We start from the raw sequence: 26,657 nt of genomic DNA on the forward strand, positions 1-26,657 counted from the left end.
AAGAAATGACCATAAGGGGTAGAGAGTTAGGGGCAGGGGGCACTGGCTGTGGAACCTGCCGGTGTGGGGCTCTACAACCCCGAAGCCTGTTGGGTTGTCCCCTCCGTCACACAATTCCCAGGAAGCCTTGTGAGTGAACTCGGCACCCCCTGCTCACAGGGCTCCTGCTCTGTCCCCGAAAGACAGGAGGGCCCAGGGCGGCAGAGAATGTGAGGCAGGAAAAGCGTCTCAGGGAGGCAGAAGGGCAAGTTCCTCCTGTCCCAGGTAGGCTCTGGAAACCACATCTCAGGAAGAGCGAGAGGACAGCAGGTGCAAAAGGCCTAGAGAACAGGTAAGAACGTAGTGCGTGTGGGGAGGCATCGCCGCGCAGAGCTAGGCTACCACCTGGAATGCCTGTATTCCTAAGTGGGAGACCGGCATCCCAGGCAGTGGCCTACCAGCTGTAACACCGGTCCCCCTTTATAATTCCTGACTTTTCACTTTGGCCCCAGGGCCTTTGCACTTGCTATTGTCTCTGTTCCCTTTTTACACAGCTGACTCCATCTCATGTATCGAGTCCACTTCCTCGGAGAGACCCTCCCTGCCTGAAGTACCTTTAGGGTTAGGTGTCTGGTGCAGGGTCTAAGTATCCACTTGGGACTCCACCATCCCGTATCAGGGTGCTTGGTTCAAGTCCCAGCTACTCCAGCTCTGATCCAGCTTCCTAAAGCATCAGGTGATGGCTTAAGCAGTCCCTGAGCTCCCTACCACCCTTATGGAAGGCCTGGATTGAACTCCCAGCTCCTAGCTTCAGCCTGGCTGATCTCTGGGTGTTGTGAGCATTTGGGGAATGAAACCAAGGATGGAAGATCTCTCTGTCCCTCTGCCTTTCAAATAAAATGAAAAAAAGAAAAGAAAAGTAGCTTATCCTCCCAGAAAAAAAAATTAAAGTCACAGAACATTTTTTCGTTTACAGCCTATCTTTCTGATGGACTATGACTCCATGAATGCAAGGATTACTGTCTTTTTATTCGTGGTCATATCTCCTCCATCTATGAGAGTGTCTGGCACACAGTAGGTGCTCAACATGTACTGTATTTTTAAACATTTTATAACTTTTTAAAAAAGATTTTTCATTTATTTTAAAGGTATAGTTAGAGAGAGACAGACAGACATACCTTCCGTCTGCTGGTTCACTCCCCAAATGGCCGCACAGCTGGGGGCTGGGCCAGGCTGAAGCCAGGAGCCAGGAGCCTCATTCAGGTCCCCGACGTGAGTACAGGGGCCCCAGATCTTGGGCCATGCCCCACTGGCTTCCCAGGCACATTAGCAAGGAGCTGGATCAGAAGTGGACACAAACTGGCACCCACGTGGTATGCCAGTGCTACAGAAGGCGGCTTAACCGACTACACCATAGCGCCAGCCACTACTTATTTTTATTTTACTTGAAAAGCAGAGAGAGAGAGGTCTTCTATTCACTGGTTCATTCACCAAATGTCCGTAAAAGCCAGGGTTGAGCCAGGCCAAAGCCAGGAGCTCAATCTGGGTCTGTCTTGTGGGTGGCAGGGACCCAAGGACTTGAGCCACCACCTGCTGCCTCCCAGGAAGCTGGAGTGGCAGAGCCAGGACTTGAAGGCAGCCAATCCAATATGGGATGTGGGTGTCCCAAATGGGATCTTAACTGCTGCACTAACTGCTCCTCAACCAATATTTTAATTTTGGATTAAATGAATATGGATATACTAATTAATTACTTGAATGATTAAAAAAAAGTTATGGGGCTGGTGTGGCACAGCATGTTAAGCCACCACCTGGAACGTTGACATCCATGTAAATTCCACATGGGTGTCTGTTCCAGTCCCAGCTGCTCAGCTTCCAATCCAGCTCCTTGCTAATGTGCCTGGGAAAGCAGTGGATGATGACCAAATCCTTGGGTCACTGTCACCCACGTGGAAGACACAGATGGAGTTCCAGGCTCCTGGCTTCAGCCTGGCCCAGCCCTGGTTATTATAGCCTTTTGGGGAGTGAACCAGCAGATGAAAAGATCACTCTGTGTACCTTTCAAATAAATAAGGCATTTTATTTATTTCTTTTTAAAGATTTATTTATTTGAAAGTTAGAATTACACAGAGAGAGGAGAGGCAGAGAGAGAGAGAGGTCTTCCATCTGCTGGTTCACTCCCCAGGTGGCCGCAACGGCTGGAGCTGCACCAATCCAGAGCCAGGTGCCAGGAGCTTCCTCTGGGTCTCCCACACAGGTGCAGGGGCCCAAGGACTTGGGCCATCCTTCACTGCCTTCCCAGGCCATAGCAGAGAGCTGGACTGGAAGAGGAGCAGCTGAGACTAGGACCTGCACCCACATGGGATGCCCGCGCTTCAAGCCAGGGCGTTAACCCGCTGTGCCACAGCGCCGGCCCCAATAAGGGTTTTCTGTGGAGGACACTTGCTCAGGGCTCACAGAGCCAGGGGTGACTGGGGAGCAGGGAGCAGTAGGGTATACAAGGGTTGCGTCCAAGGCAGGACAGCGAGTTCACCGGCACAAAAGGGCCAGGAGGGGGTTCCCAGGTAGAGGGTCTGAGGCAACTTTCGGGAATGGAGCTGTTTGTTCACAAAGGGAAAGCAGCATTAGACGCCACCAGTCATTTTTCAGATCATCTGTCTTCTTCCTGTACCCCTACCTCCATAGGAGGCGTCCTAGGACTTGGTGCATCCCGGGCTGTCCATGAACAGCTGAGGGGACACGAATGAAGATGAGAGTGGGGTGTGCGTGACATGGGGTAGCAGAACGGGGTGCGGGAGGATCCCGGGAGACCAGGATGGGGCCCCGGGGAGGCTGGCTGAGGTGGGTGTTGGGGGTTTATGAGACAGAAAAAAGGGGCCCTGACAGGCAAGGGGCGGTCTGTGTGAAGGGGAAATGCGGGTTAACAGCATGGGGGGCACTGAGGCCGGAGCGGAGGGAGGAGGAGCGGGGCTCCCACCAGGCACAGCTGAGGCCCACGGGCAGGTGCGGCGACGCAGGGCTGGGGGCTGGCCGCGGCGGCATGGCGGGGAGTGTCGTGTGTGCTGAGGCGCGGAGGGGCTGCCAGGTGCCCCGTGGCGGCGGACGGAGGGTCGGCCTAAGGCTGGAGGTTCAAGCGAGGTGGGGTCAGAGGTCCCCAGGCGCCAGGTCGGGGAAGTCCACGAATGCTGGGGGTCCCCCAAGCCCAGCCTGGGTTTCCGGGGCGGGGGGCTCGGCGGCGGCTCCCGGGCGCCCCCTGGCGGCCCCGACCCCACCGTCGCGGCGGCGGCGGCTCCCACAATGCTCGTGTAGCCCTGTTTCGCCTCCGGTGGCGGCGGCGGCGGCGGCGGCGGCTCCAAGATGGCGCAGGCGATCTTCGAGGCCCTGGAGGGTGAGCGGCGGCGGGGCCGGGGGAGGCGGCTGTTCCGCGGTGCGCCCCCTCCCGCCGCGCCCTCGCAGCGCTGGGCCCAGGGCGCGCGGCGGCCGCGGGGTGGAGGGCGCCGGGGCCGGAACAGCCGCGGGGCGGGAGGGGCGCGGGCGGGAACAGCCGCGGGGGCGCAGGCCTGGCGAGGGAGGGGGGCGGCGGGACCGGAACAGCGGCGGCGGCGGGGGCGGCGCGGAACAGCCGTGGGCGCTGAGGCCCGGCGGGGGGCATCGGAACCGGAACAGCCGGCGAGGGCTGGTGCAGCGGGAGGGGGCTCAGGACCGGAACAGCCGAGCCGCTGGGACCTGGGGCCGCCGTGGGAGGGGTGCCCTGGAGGGAACAGCCCGAGGGTTCGCGGGCTGCCCGGGCCTGGAACAGCCGCCGCGGGGGCGCCGGCCCGGGGGACACTGGTGCGGGAACCAGAGGGCCTCGGCGGCGTGAGCGGTTGAGCCAGCTGTCCTGACCTGGGAGGACTTCTGTTGAGCCCTGGGTGCTGGGACACAGTGCTTTAAATTCAGATCAAGGAAGAACAGGCGCCACCTGTGTGCGAAACCGGGTCCTGGAGCTCACAGACCAAACCAGCAAACACTGGGCGCCTGCTGTGTGCACCGAGCTGCACACTCTAATCCGGAAACGACGGGCACCAGTGCTAGACCCAAGCCAGCAAACACTGCCTGCCGACTTGCTGTCTTAGGCCGGACAAGATCAGGCTCAGGGGTCTGTGGGCAAACCCTGCGCGGCTCCGTGTGCACCTGCAGAGAGGAAGGCGGCCTGGGCGACGGAGGGCGGTGGCACAGAGGACGCGCTGAGGGGCAGACAGAGGGTGTGCTGAGATGAGCTTTTAGCTGGATTGTAAGCAGGCAGGCTGGACCCGTGGCTGCCGCCGAGGTGTGAGTCCTGCACCCCCTAGCAGATCTTAGCCACTCTACTTCCTGGAGGATCCAAGAAGTTCTTTTTTAAAAGAAATGTATTTGAGAGGGCGAGGCAGAGAGAGGTCTTCCACCCACTGGTTCATTCCCCAGATGGCCACAACAACCAGAGCTGGGCCCATCCAAAGCCAGGAGCTTCTTCTGGGTCTCCTACACAGGTGCAGGGGCCCAAGGACTTGGTCCGTCTTCTGCTTTCCCAGGCCACAGCAGAGAGCTGGATCGGAAGCGGAGCAGCCGGGATTTGAACCAGCACCCCTATGGGATGCCGGCACTGCAGGCAGTGGCTTTACCTGCTGCGCCGGCCCCCAGGATCCCAGTTCTCACCCAGAGATGGGGGCGCCTGGGTTTGCAGGGGTTCCTTTCAAAGGCTGCTCGTTGAGCCAGACGTGGTCCTTGCTCCCCGCATGCTGGTGGCAGAGAGAGAGAAATTATAGAGCAAGCAACTATAGAAATGAGAGCTGTAGAAAAGGAAAATGGTGACCGATGACCTCAGCTGGTGTCCTGTGCTCTGAGGACGGCCAGCAGGAGCCAGCGGCCTTTCCCTCTGGGAGCACAGCAGGCCGGGGGAGGCCTTTTTTCAGGCTGCTGGGCCCCTCGGTGTTCATTCCCACAGTGTGTTCTGGTGTCGAGTAATGAGCAGAGTGAGAGGTCAGTTCCTAGGTCCGTGTGAGGGTGCCGGGCAAGCAGAAGGCAGCAGGGCCGGGGGGGGGGCGGTGGTCCAGGGAAGGGGGCGTCAGATTGACCCAGATGGTGGGAACTGTTTGCAAAGCCCTGGCGATAGAGCAATCCCCTGGGATGCACAGAAGTTCTCTGTGAGCCGTGAGCGATGGGGCCTCCGCGGGTTTGATGGAGCTGCTGAACTTTACCTTGAGAGCATCGTGGAGCTAAGAAAAGGTTTTCTCGCAGCAGGGGAGTGGCAGGATCTGATCTATGTTTTATAAAGTTCACCCTGGCAGCTCCAGGGATAGACCGGGGCAGGGGGTGGTGGTGCCTGGCTTGTCCTGCTGAGAACTGGTGGGGATCTGGGACAGGGGACAGCTGTGGGGGTGCAAAGGCAGTGGCTTAGAGACGCATCTGGGAGGCAGAGTGGGATACACTTACGGGGGGCCCAGAGATGGGAGGAGGGGAGCAGTAGGTTGAGGGACCATTGAGTGGTTCTTCCAGGTTAGGGTTTCTGCAAAAGGAACAGACGTGGGGTGGGGCATGACCGTTTCATGGGAGTCCAGTTTTAGGCTGAGTTTTTGGAAAATTACCCTTTTCTGAAATCCCTCTTCTCCTTGTGGACCCACGTGCACTGTAAGCTGTAATTCAGGGGGACCCCTCGCGTCCTGTATCCTGCCTGCCCCAGAGGCAGCACTTCACAGACCTGCAGCACTTCTCTCCCAGTCGGGACACAGCACAGTCCCTTCCTGCTCCCGTCTTTCCTGGGGCCTGGCGGCCACTCCTCTGTTCTCTGTTTCTAAAATTCATCATTCCGGGAACGTGACGTGAACGCGAGTATGTGATCTTGTAGATGGCAGGTGTCGGCTGCAGTAGCTGAGTCCCTGTTTAGGATGCCCACTTCCCATATCAGAGCCTCGTTTGAGTCCTGGCTCCTCCATTTCAACATAGCTTGCTGCTACTCCACCTCCTGCAAGACAGCAGGTCATGGGTCATGTCCTTGGGTCCCAACACCCACATGGGAAACCCAGATAGAGTTCCTGGCTCCTGGCTTTGGCCTGATCCAAGCCTGGCTGTTGAGGGCATGTGAGCAGTGAACCGGTGGATAGAAGATCTCTCTGTTTCTGTGTTTTTCTGTCTTTCAAATAAAGTAAAATATATATACATATATAATTTATTTTTAAAGATTTATTTATTTATTTGAAAGGCAGAGTTACAGAGAGAGAGAGAGAGAGATCTTCCATCCACTGGTTCACTCCCCAGGTGGCTGCAACAGCTGGGGCTGGGCCAGGCCAAAGCTAGGAGCCAGGAGCCGCTTCTGGATCACCCACACAAGTGGCAGTTCTGGGGCCATCTTCTGCTTTTCTCAGGCCATGAGCAGGGAGCTTGATTGGAAGTGGAGCAGCCAGGACTTGAACCAGCGCCCATATGGGATGCCAGTGCAGGTGGAGGCCTAACCCACTGTGCCACAGCGCTGGCCCTGAAAATAAATATTTTTAAAAATTCCCTGGATGTGCCTGTACTGTGGTGTAGTGGGTGAAGCCACCGCCTGCAGCACTGGCATCTCTTGTGGGTGTGTTTCGAGTCCTGGCTGCTCCTCTTCTGACCCAGCTCTCTGCTGTGGCCTGGGAGAGCAGTGGAGGATGGCCCAGGTCCTTGGGCCTCTGCACCTACATGGGAGACCTGGGGGAGGCTCCTGGTTCCTGGCTTCAGATTGGCTCAGTTCTTGCCATTGTGGCCATTTGGGGAGTGAACCAGTAGATGGAAGACCTCTCTTTTTCTCTCTCTCTGTGCCTCTGCCTCTCTGTAACTATGCCTTTCAAATAAAGATTTTAAAAAAAATTCGCTGAAGATTCATGTAAGTTGTTGTGTCTGTCAATCAGTTGTTCCTTTTTATTGCTGAATAGTATTCTATAATGTGGATATACCACAGATTATTTACCCATTGAAGGATATCTGAACTGTTTCCAGTTTTTTACTATCATGAATAAATGCTCTGTGTATATTTATGTACATATTTGTACCTATATGCTAAAATGCATTGTTTTTTTAAAAAAAGATTTATTTATTTATTTATTTGAAAATCAGAGTTACACAGAGAGAGGAGAGGCAGAGAGAGAGAGAGAGAGAGAGAAGTCTTCCATCTGCTGGTTCACTCCCCAGTTGGCCACAATGGCTGGAGCTACACCAATCCAAAGCCAGGAGCGAGGAGCTTCTTCTGGGTCTCCCACGTGGGAGCAGGGGCCCAAGGACTTGGGCCATCTTCTACTGCTTTCCCAGGCCACAGCAGAGAGCTGGATTGGAAGTAGAGCAGCTGAGACTTGAACCAGTGCCCATATGGGGTGCCGGCATTGCAGATGGTGGCTTGACTCGCTACGCCACAGCGCTGGTCCCTAACTTTTTAAATTTATTTGAAAGGCAGAGACACAGAGGCGGAGAGAGATTTTCCATTTGCTGGCTCATTCCCCAAATGCTCACTACAGCTGGGGCTGAGTGGGGCCAAAGCCAGGAACCCACAACTCAGTCTGGATCTTCCCACATGGGCGGGGGGGAGCCGACTGCTTGAGCTGTCCCTGCTGCCTTCCAGAGTGTGCGTCCACAGGAAGCTGGCAGCGGAAGCAGAGCTGGGACATGGACCCAGGCGCTCCAGTACGGGCTGGGGTCACCGCTGGGACGTGGACCCAGGCACTCCAGTATGGGCTGTGGTCACCGCTGGGACGTGGACCCAGGCGCTCCAGTACGGGCTGTGGTCACCGCTGGGACGTGGACCCAGGCACTCTAGTATGGGCTGGGGTCACCGCTGGGACGTGGACCCAGGCACTCCAGTACGGGCTGTGGTCACCGCTGGGACGTGGACCCAGGCACTGCAGTACGGGCTGTGGTCACCGCTGGGACGTGGACCCAGGCACTGCAGTACGGGCTGTGGTCACCGCTGGGACGTGGACCCAGGCGCTCCAGTATGGGCTGGGGTCACCGCTGGGACGTGGACCCAGGCGCTCCAGTACGGGCTGGGGTCACCGCTGGCACGTGGACCCAGGCGCTCTAGTACGGGCTGGGGTCACCGCTGGGACGTGGACCCAGGCGCTCCAGTACGGGCTGGGGTCACCGCTGGGACATGGACCCAGGCGCTCCAGTACTGGCTGGGGTCACCGCTGGGACGTGGACCCAGGCGCTCCAGTACGGGCTGTGGTCACCGCTGGGACGTGGACCCAGGCGCTCCAGTACGGGCTGTGGTCACCGCTGGCACGTGGACCCAGGCGCTCCAGTACGGGCTGGGGTCACCGCTGGGACGTGGACCCAGGCGCTCCAGTACGGGCTGGGGTCACCGCTGGGACGTGGACCCAGGCGCTCCAGTACGGGCTGTGGTCACCGCTGGGACGTGGACCCAGGCGCTCCAGTACGGGCTGTGGTCACCGCTGGGACGTGGACCCAGGCGCTCCAGTACGGGCTGGGGTCACCGCTGGGACGTGGACCCAGGCGCTCCAGTACGGGCTGGGGTCACCGCTGGGACGTGGACCCAGGCGCTCCAGTACGGGCTGTGGTCACCGCTGGGACGTGGACCCAGGCGCTCCAGTACGGGCTGTGGTCACCGCTGGGACGTGGACCCAGGCGCTCCAGTACAGGCTGGGGTCACCGCTGGGACGTGGACCCAGGCGCTCCAGTACGGGCTGGGGTCACCGCTGGGACGTGGACCCAGGCGCTCCAGTACGGGCTGGGGTCACCGCTGGGACGTGGACCCAGGCGCTCCAGTACGGGCTGGGGTCACCGCTGGGACGTGGACCCAGGCGCTCCAGTACGGGCTGGGGTCACCGCTGGGACGTGGACCCAGGCGCTCCAGTATAGACTGTGGTCACCGCTGGGACGTGGACCCAGGCGCTCCAGTACGGGCTGTGGTCACCGCTGGGACGTGGACCCAGGCGCTCCAGTACGGGCTGTGGTCACCGCTGGGACGTGGACCCAGGCGCTCCAGTACGGGCTGGGGTCACCGCTGGGACGTGGACCCAGGCGCTCCAGTACGGGCTGGGGTCACCGCTGGGACGTGGACCCAGGCGCTCCAGTACGGGCTGGGGTCACCGCTGGGACGTGGACCCAGGCGCTCCAGTACGGGCTGTGGTCACCGCTGGGACGTGGACCCAGGCGCTCCAGTATAGACTGTGGTCACCGCTGGGACGTGGACCCAGGCGCTCCAGTACGGGCTGTGGTCACCGCTGGGACGTGGACCCAGGCGCTCCAGTACGGGCTGTGGTCACCGCCTGGACGTGGACCCAGGCGCTCCAGTATAGACTGTGGTCACCGCTGGGACGTGGACCCAGGCGCTCCAGTACGGGCTGTGGTCACCGCTGGGACGTGGACCCAGGCGCTCCAGTACGGGCTGTGGTCACCGCTGGGACGTGGACCCAGGCGCTCCAGTACGGGCTGGGGTCACCGCTGGGACGTGGACCCAGGCGCTCCAGTACGGGCTGGGGTCACCGCTGGGACGTGGACCCAGGCGCTCCAGTACGGGCTGGGGTCACCGCTGGGACGTGGACCCAGGCGCTCCAGTACGGGCTGGGGTCACCGCTGGGACGTGGACCCAGGCGCTCCAGTACGGGCTGTGGTCACCGCTGGGACGTGGACCCAGGCGCTCCAGTACGGGCTGTGGTCACCGCTGGGACGTGGACCCAGGCGCTCCAGTACGGGCTGTGGTCACCGCTGGGACGTGGACCCAGGCGCTCCAGTATAGACTGTGGTCACCGCTGGGACGTGGACCCAGGCGCTCCAGTACGGGCTGTGGTCACCGCTGGGACGTGGACCCAGGCGCTCCAGTACGGGCTGTGGTCACCGCCTGGACGTGGACCCAGGCGCTCCAGTACGGGCTGTGGTCACCGCTGGGACGTGGACCCAGGCGCTCCAGTACGGGCTGGGGTCACCGCTGGGATGTGGACCCAGGCGCTCCAGTACGGGCTGGGGTCACCGCTGGGACGTGGACCCAGGCGCTCCAGTACGGGCTGGGGTCACCGCTGGGACGTGGACCCAGGCGCTCCAGTACGGGCTGGGGTCACCGCTGGGACGTGGACCCAGGCGCTCCAGTACGGGCTGGGGTCACCGCTGGGACGTGGACCCAGGCGCTCCAGTACGGGCTGTGGTCACCGCTGGGACGTGGACCCAGGCGCTCCAGTACGGGCTGTGGTCACCGCTGGGACGTGGACCCAGGCGCTCCAGTACGGGCTGTGGTCACCGCTGGGACGTGGACCCAGGCGCTCCAGTATAGACTGTGGTCACCGCTGGGACGTGGACCCAGGCGCTCCAGTACGGGCTGTGGTCACCGCTGGGACGTGGACCCAGGCGCTCCAGTACGGGCTGGGGTCACCGCTGGGACGTGGACCCAGGCGCTCCAGTACGGGCTGGGGTCACCGCTGGGACGTGGACCCAGGCGCTCCAGTACGGGCTGGGGTCACCGCTGGGACGTGGACCCAGGCGCTCCAGTACGGGCTGGGGTCACCGCTGGGACGTGGACCCAGGCGCTCCAGTACGGGCTGGGGTCACCGCTGGGACGTGGACCCAGGCGCTCCAGTACGGGCTGTGGTCACCGCTGGGACGTGGACCCAGGCGCTCCAGTACGGGCTGTGGTCACCGCTGGGACGTGGACCCAGGCGCTCCAGTACGGGCTGTGGTCACCGCTGGGACGTGGACCCAGGCGCTCCAGTACGGGCTGGGGTCACCGCTGGGACGTGGACCCAGGCGCTCCAGTACGGGCTGTGGTCACCGCTGGGACGTGGACCCAGGCGCTCCAGTACGGGCTGTGGTCACCGCTGGGACGTGGACCCAGGCGCTCCAGTACGGGCTGTGGTCACCGCTGGGACGTGGACCCAGGCGCTCCAGTACGGGCTGTGGTCACCGCTGGGACGTGGACCCAGGCGCTCCAGTACGGGCTGGGGTCACCGCTGGGACGTGGTCCCAGTCACTCCAGTACGGGCTGGGGTCACCGCTGGGACGTGGACCCAGGCGCTCCAGTACAGACTGTGGTCACCGCGGGCAGCGTCTTCACCACTGCAGGAAACGCCCTGCCTGGATTCTTATTCCTTTCCTGTGAAAGCCTGGGGAAGACAGTCTAGGGCGGCTGTGTTCTCTCCGGTTCTCAGGATCCTTCCAGCTTTTTGTCCTCTTGTGGGATGCTGGGTAGGGTCCCCACCACCGTGTTCTTGTTTCAGGAAGCAGAATGGAAAATGGGGCAGAGAAAGGGGTCTGTACCAGGCAGCTTTTAAGAAAACTTCCCAAGCCGGCGCCGCGGCTCACTAGGCTAATCCTCCGCCTTGCGGCGCTGGCACACCGGTTTCTAGTCCCGGTCGGGGCACCGATCCTGTCCCGGTTGCCCCTCTTCCAGGCCAGCTCTCTGCTGTGGCCAGGGAGTGCAGTGGAGGATGGCCCAAGTTCTTGGGCCCTGCACCCCATGGGAGACCAGGAGAAGCACCTGGCTCCTGCCATCGGATCAGTGCGGTGTGCTGGCCGCAGCACGCCTACCACGGCGGCCATTGGAGGGTGAACCAACGGCAAAAGGAAGACCTTCTCTCTCGGTCTCTCTCTCACTGTCCACTCTGCCTGTCAAAAATTAAAAAAAAAAAAAAAAAAAAAGAAAAAAAAAAACTTCCCGGCAGCTGCCATATGATGCCTTCCCCTCCATCCGTGTGGCCAGGATGTCGTCCATCTCCAGCTGATGGGGAGGCTGGCAAGTGTAACCGATATCCTGGGACCATGTGTCCAGCCCCAGACCTTAGACCTCGGGCTGTATTACAGCGGAGGCAGGAGAGAATGTCGCTGGGCACAGCCATCTGGCTTTGGCTCGGTCATTTTGCGATGGGTCTGGTTTGTGAGGGTGTGGCCAGAGCAGGATGCTGGACTCATCTGCAGAGGTTGTGTTTCTTTTCCAGGGATGGACAATCAGACTGTTCTGGCCGTCCAGTCGCTGTTGGATGGCCAAGGAGCGGCCCCTGATCCCACAGGCCAGAGCGTGAGCACACCTGCTGCTATCCAGCCGCTGGGTGAGTATCTGTCGCGTGCCCCGGTGAAGTGAGTGGCTCCCTGGGAGGAACAGGCGGGGCTGGCGCGAGGGCTTGGTCACCAGCCTGGATCTTCAGGCTCACGCCTTGCTCTGCCTGGTTCTAAGGGCACCCTCTCCCTACTACTTACTGGATATGGGGAGATTGGATCAGGATGCAGGGAGCAGTGAGGAGCTCGGATGTTGGGTAGCGTGAGTCTTTGCCCTGGAAATCATTTCCCAGCCTCCTCTCTAAGGAGAGAACAGAGCATGGGCTTCTTCAGTTTACAGACTGGGGCAGGAGACCCCAGAGAGGGCCAGGGACTTAAGGAAGCCGCTTTGTGAGTCTGTGTCTAGTATTCATTCCACAAGTAGTTGGTGTGTCCTTGAGAACCAGACTAGGGACAGAGGGCTCAACACCTGGCTTTGAGGTGTTTTTTTTTTTTTTTTTTTTTTTTTTTTTTTTTTTTTAAAGAATTATCTTTATTCGTTTGAAAGGTAGTTACAGATGAGAGAGAGAATGGGAGAAACAGGGATCTTCCATCCACTGGTTCACTCCCCCAAATGGTGGCAACAGCTGGAGCTGGGCCTGGCTAAAGCCAGGAGCTTCCTCCCAGTTTCCCACGTGGGTGCAGGGGTCCAAGGATTTGGGCCTTGTTCTGCTGCCTTCCCAGGCCACAGCAGAGAGCTGGATAGGAAGTGGAGCAGCCGAGTCTCGAAGCAGTGCCCATATGGGATGCCGGCACTGCAGGCAGCGGCTCTACCTGCTATGCCGCAGTAGCAGCCTCCTCTGATTTTCTAATACTTGGCTTCCCAGGGCTGGCTCTCCCCACAGGTGCCTGTGTGTGGTTTGAAAATTCCTGGGAAGCCCAGAAGCATGTCAGGCCACAAGATGCCATCCGCGTTTGCCGTCCCTGTGGTCAGCACAGGTGTCCTGTTCCTCACTGCGATGCCCTCTGACTTATTCTTGCCTTTTTTCCCCCATGACTCCACTCTCTCTGCGGCCCCCTCCCGCTACGCTGGCGACCCTTAGATGACGAGGATGTCTTCCTGTGCGGGAAGTGTAAGAAGCAGTTCAATGCGCTGCCGGCATTTATGACCCACAAGCGGGAACAGTGCCCGGGGAATGCCCCGGCCCTGGCCACAGTCTCTCTGGCCACCAACAGCATCTACACGCCGCCCTCGGCAGCGCCCGCAGCGGTCCAGCAGGCCCCGCCTCCTGCCAATCGTCAGGTATTCACCCATCCCTTTATCTGTCTGTGCACCCATTCACAAAGTCCTTCTTGGGCACCTGCCGTGTGTTAGGCATTGTGCTGGTACTAGGGGTATGGCAGTGGACAAGACCCACATCACCACCCTTGTGGAGTCAATCATATGCAAACAAATGTAGGAAGATGTTCTTCCCTCGGAAGGTTAAATGCAGACAGCCTGGCATATGTGCTGTGGAAGGGCTCTGTGAAGAGGAGATCCAGGGAGGGGAGGGAGTGAGGGAATGAGTGATACAGCTAGTTTGGGGTAGATTGTTTCAGGTGGCAGGATCAGCATGTGCAAAGGCCCTGAGGTGAGAGTGGCTGGGGAGGAGGGTGGGCGGTGATGAAGTCAGACAGTCAGCAGGAGGGTCCTGCAGATCATGTGGGCCCTGTGGGCTCTTTTTTTTTTTTTTTTAAATATTCATTTATTTGGAAATCAGAGTTATGGGGTGGGGTGGAGACAGACAGAGAGGTCTTCCATTCACTGGTTCACTCCCCAGATGGCCGCAACAGCCAGAGTTGCACCGATCAGGCGCCAGGAGCATCCTCCAGGTCTCCCATGTGGGTGCAGAAGCCCAAGGACTTGGGCCATCTTCTACTGCTTTCCCAGGCCATAACAGAGAGCTGGATCAGAAGAGGAGCAGCCGGCACTCTAACCTGCGCCCATATGGGATGCCGGCGCTTTAGGCCAGGGTTTTAACCTGCTGCACCACAGTGCTGGCCCCTCCTGTGGGCTTTTACTTGGAGGGAGACAGCAGCTACTGGGGGGTCTGAGAGAAGATAATAGTCTGACGTACACAGTAGCCAGGTCACTGCTACTGTACAGAGAATCATTTGACGAGTGTCAAGGGAGAAAGCCAGGGTGGTGGCTGTGGAGGTGGCAAGGAGGGGTGACATTTGAGAAACACTCCAAAGGTGTCGTTGAAGGTGTGGATCAGTTGGGCAATGGGTGTGAGATGAGGAGGAGACAAGGGTGACTCTGGAGTTGGAGTAGCCATCAGCCGAAGCGGGGAAAATTCAAGGCTTTGGGGATATCAGGTGTGTAGCTGGACATGCTAGATTTGGGATACCCTGGACCTTTAAGTGGCCTCGGTGATGGTGGAGATGACATGTGTCTCCACACGTGGAGGACAGAGCGGAGGGCCAGGCTGGAGGCCTCAGGAGAAGCTTTTAGAGTTCTCAGTCCAGAACGCCGCTCCGGGAGTGGACATCGGACTGGTGTGTGGGACAGCAGGTGAGACTCCTGCATCCCATCTGGGTTTGATGCCCAACCCGTGACTCCAGCTTCCTGCCAGTGCAGACCCTGGGAGGCAGCAGGAAATGACTGGCTCTATTAGTTGGGGGACCTGGTTGTGTTCCTGGATCTCAGCTCTCACCCTGGCCCATTTCTGGCTGTTGCCAGCATTTGGTGAGTGAGCCAGCAAAATGAAAGCTCATTTTCTCTCCATGTCTCTGCCTTTCAAATAAATGATTGAGAGAAGGAAAGAGAAATCTCTATACAGAGCCCTGGGCAAAAAAAAAACAAAAAACAAAAAACAAAAAACTCTTTAAAACACAAACAGTGGGGGTGGGAGGGCAGGTATGGTGGGAAGAATCACTGTATTCCTAAAGTTGTCTTTGAGGGGAAAAATCGCAAGCAGTTGGGGGACCAGCGTTGTGCTGCAATGGCTACTCTGCTTCCAGTTCAACTTCCTGGTCATGAACCTGGGAAGGCAGCAGAAGATGGTCCAAGTACTTGGGCCCCTGCCAGCCTCAGGGGAGACCCAGCTGGAGTTCTAGGCTCCTGGCTTCAACCTGGCTGTTGCAGCCACTCAGGGAGTAAAACAGTGCATAGAAGTTCACGGTTTCTCTGTCTCCCTGTCTCTCCTGTCTCTCTGTTACTCTTCCTTCCAAATCAGTCAATCCGTCTTTTTTTTTTTTTTTTTTTTTTAATTTAAAGAAAAGCAATCAGTTTGGGGCCAACACGAACCCCCCTGCCCCAGTGACGTGGACGGACACGGATGTGTTTCCCTCTTTCCATCACAGCCTAACTCGTGTGACGTTGTCAACGCGCAAGTGAGCTGAATCCACGCTGCCTCTCCCGGCCTAACCTGGGGCATCTCCCCACCTGCCTGGGCTGCCCTTGTTTGGGAGGACAAGGACATCGCATCTGGAGCAGGGATTTCATTTGCTGCTTGCCTAGGGGTTTGGAGGAGATAGGTGCGCTAGGAAGATGCCAAGGGCCTGTCAGCGAAGAGAACTGGGAACAAAGCCATGCGCCCTTTAAGCCACGGAGCACAGCAGCCACTGGTACCTGGTGCTCGCTCCCTACCGCCCTCCCTTCCTTTTAAAACTTGTTTGAAAGGCAGAGAGACAGAGAGAGAGAGAGAGAGAGAGAGAGATCTCCCATGTGCTAATTTACTCCCAAATGCCTGAATGGCCAGGGCTAGGCCAGACCGAAACCAGGAGTCAGGAACTCCATCCAGGTCTCCCAGGTGGGTGGCAGGGACCCAAGCACTTGAGCCATCATCCACTGTCTCCCAGGGTGCATTAGCAGGGAGCTGGATTGCAAGTGTGGGGGGGCCGGGGCTCTAGGGGCACTCCTGTATGGGGTACAGTTGTCCCAAGTGGTGACTTAACTGCTGTGTCAGACGCCTGCCTCCTGCTGTGTCGTCGCCAATCCCATGACTCCTTTGCATTGTTTTTTAATCCATCCTCCTTTGGGTGGCTGTGTAGATTGTGTACAGTTTCCCACTATTAGAGACAAGGCTGTGTGCAGTCCTCTGATTGGTCGGCTTCCTGGGCGCATGTGTGGATGTTTCTTCAGGACAGATACCAGGAAGTGTTACTGCCGGATCTCAGGGGATGTGCCTAGTAGTGACTTACTCTCTTCGTCTGGTGGATGATTAAATGGAGGCTCAGAGAGGCAGAGTGACCTGCCCAGGGTCACGCAGCAGAGAGCAGCAGTGGTGAGATTGGAACCCAGGCCTGTGAGACCCCAGAACCTGGCTCTTTTGCAACATTGCCCTCAGCTTCTTTGCGGAGCCTCAGATGCCTGGCGCGTCGCCCCTCCCCCACCTCCTGTCTCACTGTCTTGATGTCCAGATCTCCACGTACATCACGGTGCCCCCGTCCCCGCTGATCCAGACCCTGGTGCAGGGGAACATCCTGGTGAGCGACGACGTGCTCATGTCCGCCATGTCGGCCTTCACGTCCCTGGACCAGCCCATGCCGCAGGGCTCCCCGCCTGTGCAGGTAAGGAGGCAGATAGCTTCTCCCGTGCCCTTGATTCCCTGCTAACCGCTGTGGATTCCGAATCCTGCACAAAGCCGAGGCCTGGCCCTGGCCATGCCCTGTGGTGGGAGGGGCCGTCAGCCCTCCCCTTGGCCAGTTCTGCTGCAGGTGCGCAAGCTGCCACATTCAAGTAGGGACCCAGAGCACGTGGGCTTTCACAGGCACAGCCCGGGGATCTTGTTCATAAAGACATGTCCGTTAGAAAAACATCAGAAAACACACAGTGGTTCCTTGGGGTTTTCAGTACAGAAAGTCTCCGTCTCTTCGCTGTGTCCCTGGGTTTTTCCTGCAGTAGATTTTGCCACTCCAGATTTTTTTCTCGAATGTACTCACGGAACCGCAGAGCAACAGTGAAGAGCAGCCGTTTGTGGGCTACTGATCAGCATCTTCACTTTAGCAGCCACAGGGGTTTCCCTCGGGTCACTGCCGGGCTTTGCTGTCAGGGAGCCGCTGGAGTAACCATTCACACACAGATGGCTCTGCCCGTCTGCGTGGTGGTCTTTAAAGATACATTTCTTGAAGCCAGTGGCTGTGTTCTCGGGGGCCGTGACCACCCCCACATGTAGTGAGTCCCTACAAAGACAAAGATGCGGTTGTCCCCCGGGGCAGAGGCGCACAGAGCAAAACCTGCAGGGGGAAATGACACCTCGTGCGGATCCGGGGGACTCCAAAGTCCTGGCTCTTGGGGAAGTGGGGAGAGGCTGCAGAAACACCGGCCGGGCAGCACGCACACGGGCTCTCTGCTCGGAGGCTGGGGTCCGCTCACCAGCCACTGCGAACAAGATTGCAAATGTGGTAAAGGAGCGGGCCCTCACCAGAAGCTACCCCATGTGTACAGACAGTCTGGCTGAGCTGGGACAGTGTGGTCCCTGCCCCCAGAGGGCAAAGCCGCCTTTTCAACAAAGGAATGTCCTACAGGCCCAGCCCCAGCTGCCAGTCGAGAGCCAGCTGTCAACCAGCCCTTCTCAAGGTGGCAACATTAGGCCTGCTCTACAAGGGGACTTCAAAAGTTCATGGAAAATGGAATGGAAAGATAAGTTTGTTTGGATACAAAAAAGTTAGAAATCCCTGTCTAGTTTTTTCGAAATGCACATTTTTCTCTGAGCCTTTTAAAGTCCCCTCCCACGAACCCTCTCCTGCATGAGCTGGGCCGTGTTTGCTGAGTTCTTAGAGAAGAGGAGTGGCAGCCCCAAGCGGACGCCTCCTTGAGCTGTCCCGTGACTCTGTTCCCCTGCCGCCACCCAGCCCTGTCCTCTGAGCTGCCCTGTGAGTAGCTGGCGAGCCCGAATGTCTGTCTAGGGTCAGTGTCCTTGCTGGTGAACCAGAGAGCTGGCACCCAGAGGCTCTAACGATCGCTTCTCTCTTCTGATTTCAGAGCAGCCTGAACATGCATTCCGTGCCCAGCTACCTCACCCAGCCACCCCCGCCGCCTCCGCCCCCGCCGCCTCTGCCGCCGCCCCCACCCCCACAGCCCCCGCCCCCCCCACCCCAGAGCCTGGGCCCTCCCGGGCGGCCCAACCCTGGTGGGAACAGCGTGGTGGAGGTCTACAGTGCTGCAGCACCCCTGGCCGGGGCTGGGACTGTGGAGATCCAGGCTCTGGGGATGCAGCCCTACCCACCCCTGGAGGTGAGCAGAGGCAGGACGCGGGGGCAGGGTGGGGGGTGACAGCTGGTGTCCATCATGGGCCACCTGGACATTTGCTGAGCACCAGCTGTGTGCCAGACACTGTGCAGGGGATGCCGCGGCTAGCAAACACAGCCCCAGTTCCTGCCCTGCCTGGGAGCAGGGGACATGGGTGGAAGCATCGCACCTGCAGACAGCAAGTACAAGCCATGGGAAGGTGGCGTGAGCGCCAGCTAATAGCAGAAACACACGCTGCCCGCAGGTGGTGCTCAGAAGAAGATGCTTAGATTCTGTTTCTTTCCTGGAGAGGCAGAGGGACAGAGAGAGCTTTTCCATCTGCTGGTTCACTCCTTACATGCCCTCAACAGCCGGAGCTGGCCAGGCTGATCGATCCACATCTCCCACGTGGGTGGTTGGGACACAGCTACCCGAGCCTTCACCCGCTGCCCCCAGGGTACACATGAACAGGTAGCTGGAGCTGGGACTCCGAACTCAGACACTCGGATGTGCGATGCAGGCATCCTGAGGGCTGGCTTAACTGACAGATGCCTGGACCTCCTACATTTTACCAAGCCAAGTATCAGTTAGCTGTTCTACATAAGCAATATCCATAAAACTTTTGTCAACACAGAGCGTTTATTGTCCCCATGTTTAGGGTGGTCAGCTACATAACTCTGCTAATCGTGGCTGGCGACTGGCTGACTATTGGCTGCTCTGGGGCGGCCTGGCTGGGACCAGTGGGATGACTTAACTGTGCTCCGCGTGGCTCTCATCCTGCAGCAGGGTCTCGTGGCCACGGCAGAATTGCCAAAGTGGAGGCTGCGATGCTGATGGCCTTCTGAGGCCTAGGCTTATAAGTGACACAGTGTCACTTCTCTTGGCCAGAGTGGGTCCCCAGGCCGCTTCCATCCAGGGGATGGTGAAATTGATGCGAAAATCACACTGCAAAGCGAGGTGTGGGGAGGAGTGACACACTTGGGCCACTCCACCATCAGCGTACCGATCCCTGCCGACGAGCTCTGAGCTAAGGTTGCGCTCAGGGCACTGAATTCAGAGAACCAGCATGGGAGAGGGGTTATGGCTGACACAGCCTGCCTACTTATTTACTTATTTATTTATTTATTTGAAGTCAGAGTTATGGAGAGAGAGGAAGAGACAGAGATCTTCCATCCCCTGGTTCGCTTCCCAGATGGCAGCAATGGCCAGGGTTGAGCCATGCCAAATCCGGCAGCCGGGAGCTTCATCCAGATCTCCCGTGTGGGTGGCAGGGGCCCAAACACCTGGGTCACCTTCCGCTTTTCCCAGGCCATTAGAATTGGAGGTGGAGCAGCCAGGACACGAACCATACGGGATGTTGGCGTCACAGGCAGTGGCTTCACCTGCCCCGCCACAACGCCGGCCCCCAGCCTGCCTGTTCTTGAGATGACCACTCCATGCTCACCCTGGAATCCAGCCATGCAGCTCTTGTGCGTCAGGTGGATCTGTGTGCAGCGAGGGCCTGGGCGGGGTGGGTGAAGATCCCAGCACAAAGCATGTGGTGTTCCGAGAGCCTGCAGCGGGTGTGTCCTCGCCTGGGAGACCGGGCCGGCTTCCTACGGAAGTAAGCGAGTGGGTGCCGAGACAGGCAGCAGTCTGTCCTCCATGCAGATGAAGGTGCATTCTGCCGGCCGGAGTCTCACTGGGCACTGGCAGAGGCGCTGGCCTGTGCAGCTAGAGTAGCTGTCTCGAATGGCACCTGTGCCCTCAGTTTGCTCCCCTGTGAAATGGGACTGTCCCTGCAGGGCTGTGAAGGAGGAGAGCCTAACCTGGGGGCTGTCACAGACTCTGTCAGTGCCCTGAGCGATGGGAAATTCATTCATTCAAATGAAGACTTCTTATTGAATGGGAAAAACTTGTCATTGGCCAGGGAAGTAGAAACCACGCTGGGTGCTTCTGACTGAGGGATCTCATACAGGAAGTTGCGTGCTTACAAAGCTGACGGAAGGGCCGGAGGAACCAAGGCCAGGGGTGCGGCTTCCCCTGGTTTCTCGGTTCAGCGTTGTGGCCTGGTCCAGAGAGCCTGGACGTGGCAGGTGCGGAGCCTGGAGGCTTCTGTTGCTGAGGCTGTGGCGGTCCTCGGCCCCCCGGGTGGTGGTCCCGAGGCGAGTGGAGTCCAGCCAGCACTGCAAATCTGTGACGGCTGCTCCGCCATCTCCTGCCACAGCTGCTACAGGAGAACCTTCCCTGCCTCCCTTCTGCCTTCCGAATCTCAGCCAGAATTCTCCAGAGCAGAGCCTCACCCGTGTTCAGAACCGTGCAGGCAAGGGGCTGTGCCTGCAGACCTCCCGCCCCTGTGGGTTTTGGGTCGGTGCGGAGGGGTTGGAACCCAGCTAAAAGCCAGCAGGCGGGAGCCAGCGGAAGCGCCCCCCAGTGCCAGGCCAGGTGCCCAGAAACGCGTCCGTGAATTCATTCGTTCACCAAATACTGAATGAGTTCGCCCGCTCTGTGCCAAGCATTGCTCCAGGCCAGATAAAAATCCCTGCCCACTTGGAACTGGGCAGGCAATGGGTAAATTAAATCAGTAAAAGAATTGCCTTAGATCATGGTGAGCCTAAGGAGAAAAAATAAAGCTGAGCCAGGAAGCGGGATTTGGGGCAGGAGAGCCCAGGGAGACCGGTGTGTGACCAGTAAATGGGTGGCCAAGCAGATTCTGCGCAGGGCCGTGATGTCAGCCCCGTGCTGGGTCTGAAGGGCTGAGAATGCATTTGGTAATTTCTTGTGGCTTCACTGTCAGCTGTGGGTCAGGCAAGCCTACTGCTGTGACATCCGGTGGTGTCCTGAAGCGGAGTGGCTGGCAAGGGCACAGACCCTCTGACCGCCTGGCTCTCGTGCTAACACGCGGCCACTAACAGCAGAAATAATGGCAGCAGGAACAGCTGATGGCTCTTAAGTGACTGCTGTGTGCCAGCACGGCTCTGAGCCCTTTACCTGTTTAACGTGTTTAATCCTCGCTGCGACCCCCATGGGAGGGATTCTATAAATAGCCCCGTTTTACGGCTGTGCAAACTGAGAGAAAAGATGGCCCCGGTCACATAGGGATTAAGTGGTAGTCAGGATTCGAACACACGCAGCATGGCTCCAAAGCTACCTCTGTCCTGTTGTCCACATGAAGTCCAAAGGGGTCTTGGGAGTGACTGGGGTGGCCGCACCGGGGGAGGGGTTAGGCTGGTGGTGCAGATGGGGCGTGGCTGAGATCACCCAGGGCCACATGAGGGTCCCCTGGCTGGGCAGCTCTTCTCCCCCTTCACAGGGCCCTTCCCTGACCATGCTGTCCTTGCAGGTGCCAAGCCAGTGCGTGGAGGCTCCAGTGTACCCAGCACCCCCAGTGTATAGCCCCGGCAAGCAGGGGTTCAAGCCAAAAGGACCAAACCCTGCTGCCCCCATGACCAGTGCCACGGGGGGTGCGGTGGCCTCCTTCGAGGCCCCACCAGCGCTGAAGAGCCGACGGGCTAAAGGTGCCGGCGGAGCCACGGAAGGTGGGCGCCGGCCTCACACGGCTGCTTTCCTCTGCACTTGCCTCGCCCAGGCCGCATGGCTCCCGTTTCCCTTTGCGGTGGTTGTGTGTATTCTACGACCTAAAATAGCAATGACTTCTAGATGGCAGAATGGTGTTTCTCTCCTGTGTAACGTGAGGTCCACAGAGGATGGCCTAGGGATCACGTGACTGCATGGCCACCAGGCACCCGTGTTTCTTCTGCCTTTCTGTTCCACTGTGCCTGGAGCATGGCTTCCTTATGAGGTTGCCTCTTCCTGTAAAGAGGCTGCTGGAGCTCTGGTCATCAGTCTCATATTCCAGGTAGTAAGAAGAAGGAAGAAAGGAGGGATATAATAAGGGGTATCTCTCATCCCTCAGAAGTTCCGTGCGATACTTCTGCTTCTATCTCATTGGTGAACGCTTAGTCACATGGCCATCTCCAGCTGCAGGGGAAACTGGGACATGTCTCCCTTAGCCAGGAACACTGATACTCCCTCTAGGTAGAGAGGTGGGGATTAGCTGGGCAGGCATCGGTATCTGCCGTCCCTTTGGGGATGTTAAGAATGGGGAGGGGGCGGGGTAAATGGAGGGGAGAGGCAGTGAGACTTGTTCAGGGGCTTGCCAGCACCCCCTTCCTCCTCCCTTCCTACCATGCATAGGCGTTGAACATCTGTGTGCAAGACTCTGGGTCAGGCCCCAGCATTTGCCTCTTGGTCCCTGGTTTGTTCTGCCCTCGGTTACTCACAGTTTAGTGGGAGAGACAGAGAATAAATCAGTATTTTTGGGAAGAACATCAACAGGGTTAGGATCACTGGGAGGACGCTGTCCCTCTGGGGAGGAGAGGGAGGCAGCCTCGTGGGTATCTGGGGCCAAGCACTCCAGGCAAGGGGGTGCCGCAGGTGCACGGGTCCTGGGGTGGGACCACACTTGAGGTCCACTAAGGTTAGTGAGGTTCCCACAGCAGCTGGGTGGGGAGAATGAAGAGGGTGGCGGGAATCGCGGGACACAGAGCTGCAGTGCACAGAGAGAGGTTGGATTGCATCCCAGGGCAGAGGGAGCCTTTAAGATCGGCCCTGCTTCCCCAGCCAGGGCACCTCCTCTCTTTCCTCCCCAGGTATTTCCAGAAGCTCAGCTTTGCCTCTCGCCCTGTCTGGACGGAGTCAGGGCTGTGTGGCCCCTGGTCGGGGATGGAGTGGTCACGGGCTGCCCGCGGCACCCTCAGCGATGCCCCCAGCCTCACCATCCCTCTCTCTCCATTTTGTCTTTCAGCTGCAGGAAAGCCAAAGGCTCAGAAGCTCAAGTGCTCGTATTGTGACAAGTCGTTCACCAAAAACTTCGACCTGCAGCAGCATATCCGCAGGTACCCAGGCACGGTGGGGCGGGGGCCCCGGAAGCCCTGGCTGGGGGCTGTGTGCAGGGGAAAGAGGCTCCCTTCTCAGCCCACTTAGCCTGCTGGTGGCCATGGCCCCATCTGTCCCATGCTGGGTCCAGGCCTGCCACTGTGGGAGGGACCTGTGGGAGCTGTGGGAAGGTCAGGGTCGGGCAGGAAAGGTGCTTGAGCTCAGAGGTCTCTGCAGATGTGGGAGGGCTGCCCTCGTCCTACCTCTGCCATGCTTTGCCGGCAGAGCTGCCCGAGCTGTGCACACTCACACACACCATGCTTCTGGTCCCCAGAGTGTGCCCGGAGCCCCCCAGGCCTCCGTGTTTACATCTGTGAAGTGGAGGGCTGGACTTGATCAGTGTTCTAGCACCTGAGACAACCGTAGGTGGCTCGTGGGTGTGGTGGGGACAAGTTCTAAACGCTGCAGGGAGATTACGCCCTTGGCGCTGCCCGGCTGGCAGGTCGGAGGAGAGAGCCGCAGTGTGGTGCTAGTCCATCTGCAGCGCCGCCCGCGTGCTCGCTGGGCCCCGGTCACAGAGAACGGGAGAGCAAGGGGGCACAGCTCCTCTCCACACCAGGGCGTCTCCACCTTGGCGCTGTTGTGGGAGGTCCCTGCCATGCAGCGCCCCTGACCTGCCCCTGTCAGGTGCCAGCAGACCCTGGTCCACAGCTGTGACAGCCAGATGTCTCTGCAGGCATCCCGGGTGTGCCCCGCAGGGCCAGACTGGCCTCAGCTGAGAACCGCCAGCCTACACGCCTGTTGAGCGACAGGCCTCTTCTTCAGTGATGGCAGCGTTCACATCAGCCTGGCCAGTGTGGCAGCCACACTGGCAGTGTGGCTGCCGAGCACGTGGGGTGTGGCTGGTGCAGCTGGGACCCAAGCCTGTGTTTTCACAAATCTATGTAGAAGTAGCCCACCTGGCTGGGGTCGGCCCCACCAAGCATGGCGGCTTTAGATCTGTCTTTCTTTTCCTAAAGATTACTTATTTGAAAGAGTTTCAGAGAGAGAGGGAGAGGGAGAGAGAAAGAAAGGTAGAGGTAGAGGTAGAGGTAGAGGTAGAGGTAGAGGTAGAGGTAGAGAGGGAGGGAGGGAGGGAGGGAGGGAGGGAGAAAGAGAGAGAGAGAGAGAGAGAGAGAGAGAGAGAGAGAGAGAGATCTTCCCTCTCCATTTTACTCCCCAAATAGCTGAAACAGCCAGCACTGGGCCAAGCTGGAGCCAGGAGCCTAGAGCTTCATCTGGGTCTCCTATGTGGGTGCAGGGGCCCAAGCACTTGGGCCATCCTCCATTGCTTTCCCAGGCTGTTAGCGGGGAGCTGGATTGGAAGTAGAGCCTCTGAGAAACAAACTGGCACCCACATGGGATGCCAGCGTCACAGGTGGCAGCTTTACCTGCCATGCCACAACACGGGCCCTAGGGCAGCTCTGGATCTTAGTAACAGTGTTTTATAATTACCACACTTTTTGGGTTATTGTGTGGATATGACAAGTGGTTTTCCAAATCCAATAACAATAGAAAGCTTCCTTTTATTGGCCGGTGCCGCAGCTCGCTAGGCTAATCCTCCGCCTGCGGCGCCGGTACCCTGGGTTCTAGTCCTGGTTGGGGCGCCAGATTCTGTCCCGGTTGCTCCTCTTCCAGTCCAGCTCTCTGCTGTGGGCCGGGAGTCCAGTGGAGGATGGCCCAAGTGCTTGGGCCCTACACCCGCGTGGAAGACCAGGAGGAAGCACCTGGCTCCTGGCTTCAGATCGGCGCAGCGCACCGGCCATAGCAGCCATTTTGGGGGTGAACCAACAAAAGGAAGACCTTTCTCTCTGTCTCTCTCTCTCACTGTCCACTCTGCCTGTCAAAAAAAAAAAAAAAAAAAAGCTTCCTTTTACAATGATTTATTTATTTATGTATTTGAAAGTAAGAGTTACACAGAGAGAGAAGGAGAGGCAGAGAGAGAGAGAGGTCTTCCATCATCTGGTTCATTCCCCAATTGGCTGCAACAGCCGGAGCCGCACAGGAGGCAGGAGTCAGGAGCTTCTCCCAGGTCTCCCACGTGGGTGCAGGGGCCCAAGGACTCCGGCCATCTTCTACTGCTTTCCCAGGCTACAGCAAGAGCTGGATTGGAATTGGAGCAGCCAGGACTTGAACCGGCGCCCATATGGGATGCTGGCACTGCAGGTGGTGGCTTTACCCACTATACCACAGTGCCAGCCCCTGGTTTTAAGTTTTTAAAAAGTGAGTTTATTTTAAGAAAAATGTCAACTAGTGGTTCAGGTGCTGTGCTACCCAGGAGGTTTTCTTATTTGAGCGGCAGGAGTCCCACTGAAATGAGCTTGAATGGCGAGGAGCTGCCTTGCCTGGTGGTAGGAGGGGCCCCAGGGCCCGGCTATTCAGCGGCTCAGTAATCTGGTCAGGAGCCCAGGGTCTATCCCTCCTGGGCTGCTCATTGCAGCGAGAGGATGTGGCCCTGTGGTGTCAGGTGGTGGCCAGCAGCGTTGGGCAGATGCCTCCCTACAGTCTTGGTGGCTGTGAGCTCCCAGACCAAGGGCACTGACCGGCACTGTCCCCACAGCCACACGGGGGAGAAGCCCTTCCAGTGCATCGCGTGCGGCCGTGCCTTCGCCCAGAAGTCCAACGTCAAGAAGCACATGCAGACCCACAAGGTGTGGCCTCCAGGGCGCAGCGGCGGCACCGTTTCTCGAAACTCAGTGACTGTTCAGGTCATGGCCTTGAACCCCAATCAGAAGGAGGATGAGGAAAACACAGGTGGGTGGAAGTGGGCAATGCAGTTCCTCCCCGCCTCTCCTCTGCTGTTCCCAGGTTTTGTTGCTGGCTCTGTGGCCTCTAGCAACCTCCCTGATGTCTGTCTTCAGTTGACTTCAGAAAATGGGGCATAGGTGAAAGGGAGGATGACAGCTACTATACCCACAGCAGACATCACTTGTCCACCACCTATCTTTGTGTGTGTGTGTGTGTGTGGTTGTTGAGCCTGAAGCTCCCCTCTTAGACATAATTTTTATTTTTTATTTTTAAAAATTTATTAGAAAGACAGAAAGAGATACAGAGAAAGAGGTCTTCCATCTGCCGGTTTATTACCCAAATGCCCACAACAGCTGGGGGTAGCCCAGTCTGCAGCCAGGAGCCTAGAACTCCATCCGGGTCTCCCACACAGGTGGCAGGGACCCAAGCGCTTGAGCCATCCCCTGCTGCCCTCCAAGATCTGTACTGGCAGGGAACTGAAGCCAGGAACTGGAGCTGTGAGTCCCATTCGGCTCCCTGTTAATGCACCTGAGAAGGCAGAAGAAGATGGCCCAAAACGCCTGGCCCCCTTCCACCTGTGTGGGAGAGCTGGGTGGAGTTCCAGGCTCCTGGCTTCAGCCTGGCCCAGCTCCAGCTGTTGCAACCATTTGGGAAGTGAACTACTGTTTAGAAGATCTATCTCCACCTCCACCCTTTCTCTACGTCACTCTGCCTTTCAAATAAATAATTTTTAAAAATCTATGAAGCAGTAATGTTTTAAAGATTTATTTATTTATTTGAAAGAGCTACAGAGAAGAAGTAGAGAAAAAGAGAGAGAGGGAGAAAGAGAGAGAATCTTCTATCTGCTGATTCATTCCCCAAAAGG

At 58.1% G+C, this 26,657-nt stretch overlaps 1 protein-coding gene across 1 annotated transcript in view; it reads left to right on the forward strand.

Moving 5' to 3' along the window:
* The first annotated feature begins 3,305 nt into the window (after positions 1–3,305).
* The window catches only part of ZNF341 (zinc finger protein 341), a 40,741-nt gene continuing 17,389 nt past the window's right edge, over positions 3,306–26,657 (forward strand). Inside the window, exons 1-8 of the mRNA XM_062204047.1 lie at positions 3,306–3,367; positions 11,898–12,008; positions 13,038–13,237; positions 16,339–16,488; positions 17,903–18,154; positions 21,471–21,666; positions 22,935–23,025; positions 25,605–25,798. Coding sequence (XP_062060031.1) covers positions 3,337–3,367; positions 11,898–12,008; positions 13,038–13,237; positions 16,339–16,488; positions 17,903–18,154; positions 21,471–21,666; positions 22,935–23,025; positions 25,605–25,798 — 1,225 coding nt within the window. The 5' untranslated portion in view covers positions 3,306–3,336. The remainder of the gene's footprint in view (positions 3,368–11,897; positions 12,009–13,037; positions 13,238–16,338; positions 16,489–17,902; positions 18,155–21,470; positions 21,667–22,934; positions 23,026–25,604; positions 25,799–26,657) is intronic.

The sequence above is a fragment of the Lepus europaeus genome, chromosome 10, assembly GCF_033115175.1.
Source record: "Lepus europaeus isolate LE1 chromosome 10, mLepTim1.pri, whole genome shotgun sequence".
In the NCBI taxonomy this organism is placed as follows: Eukaryota; Metazoa; Chordata; class Mammalia; order Lagomorpha; family Leporidae; genus Lepus; species Lepus europaeus.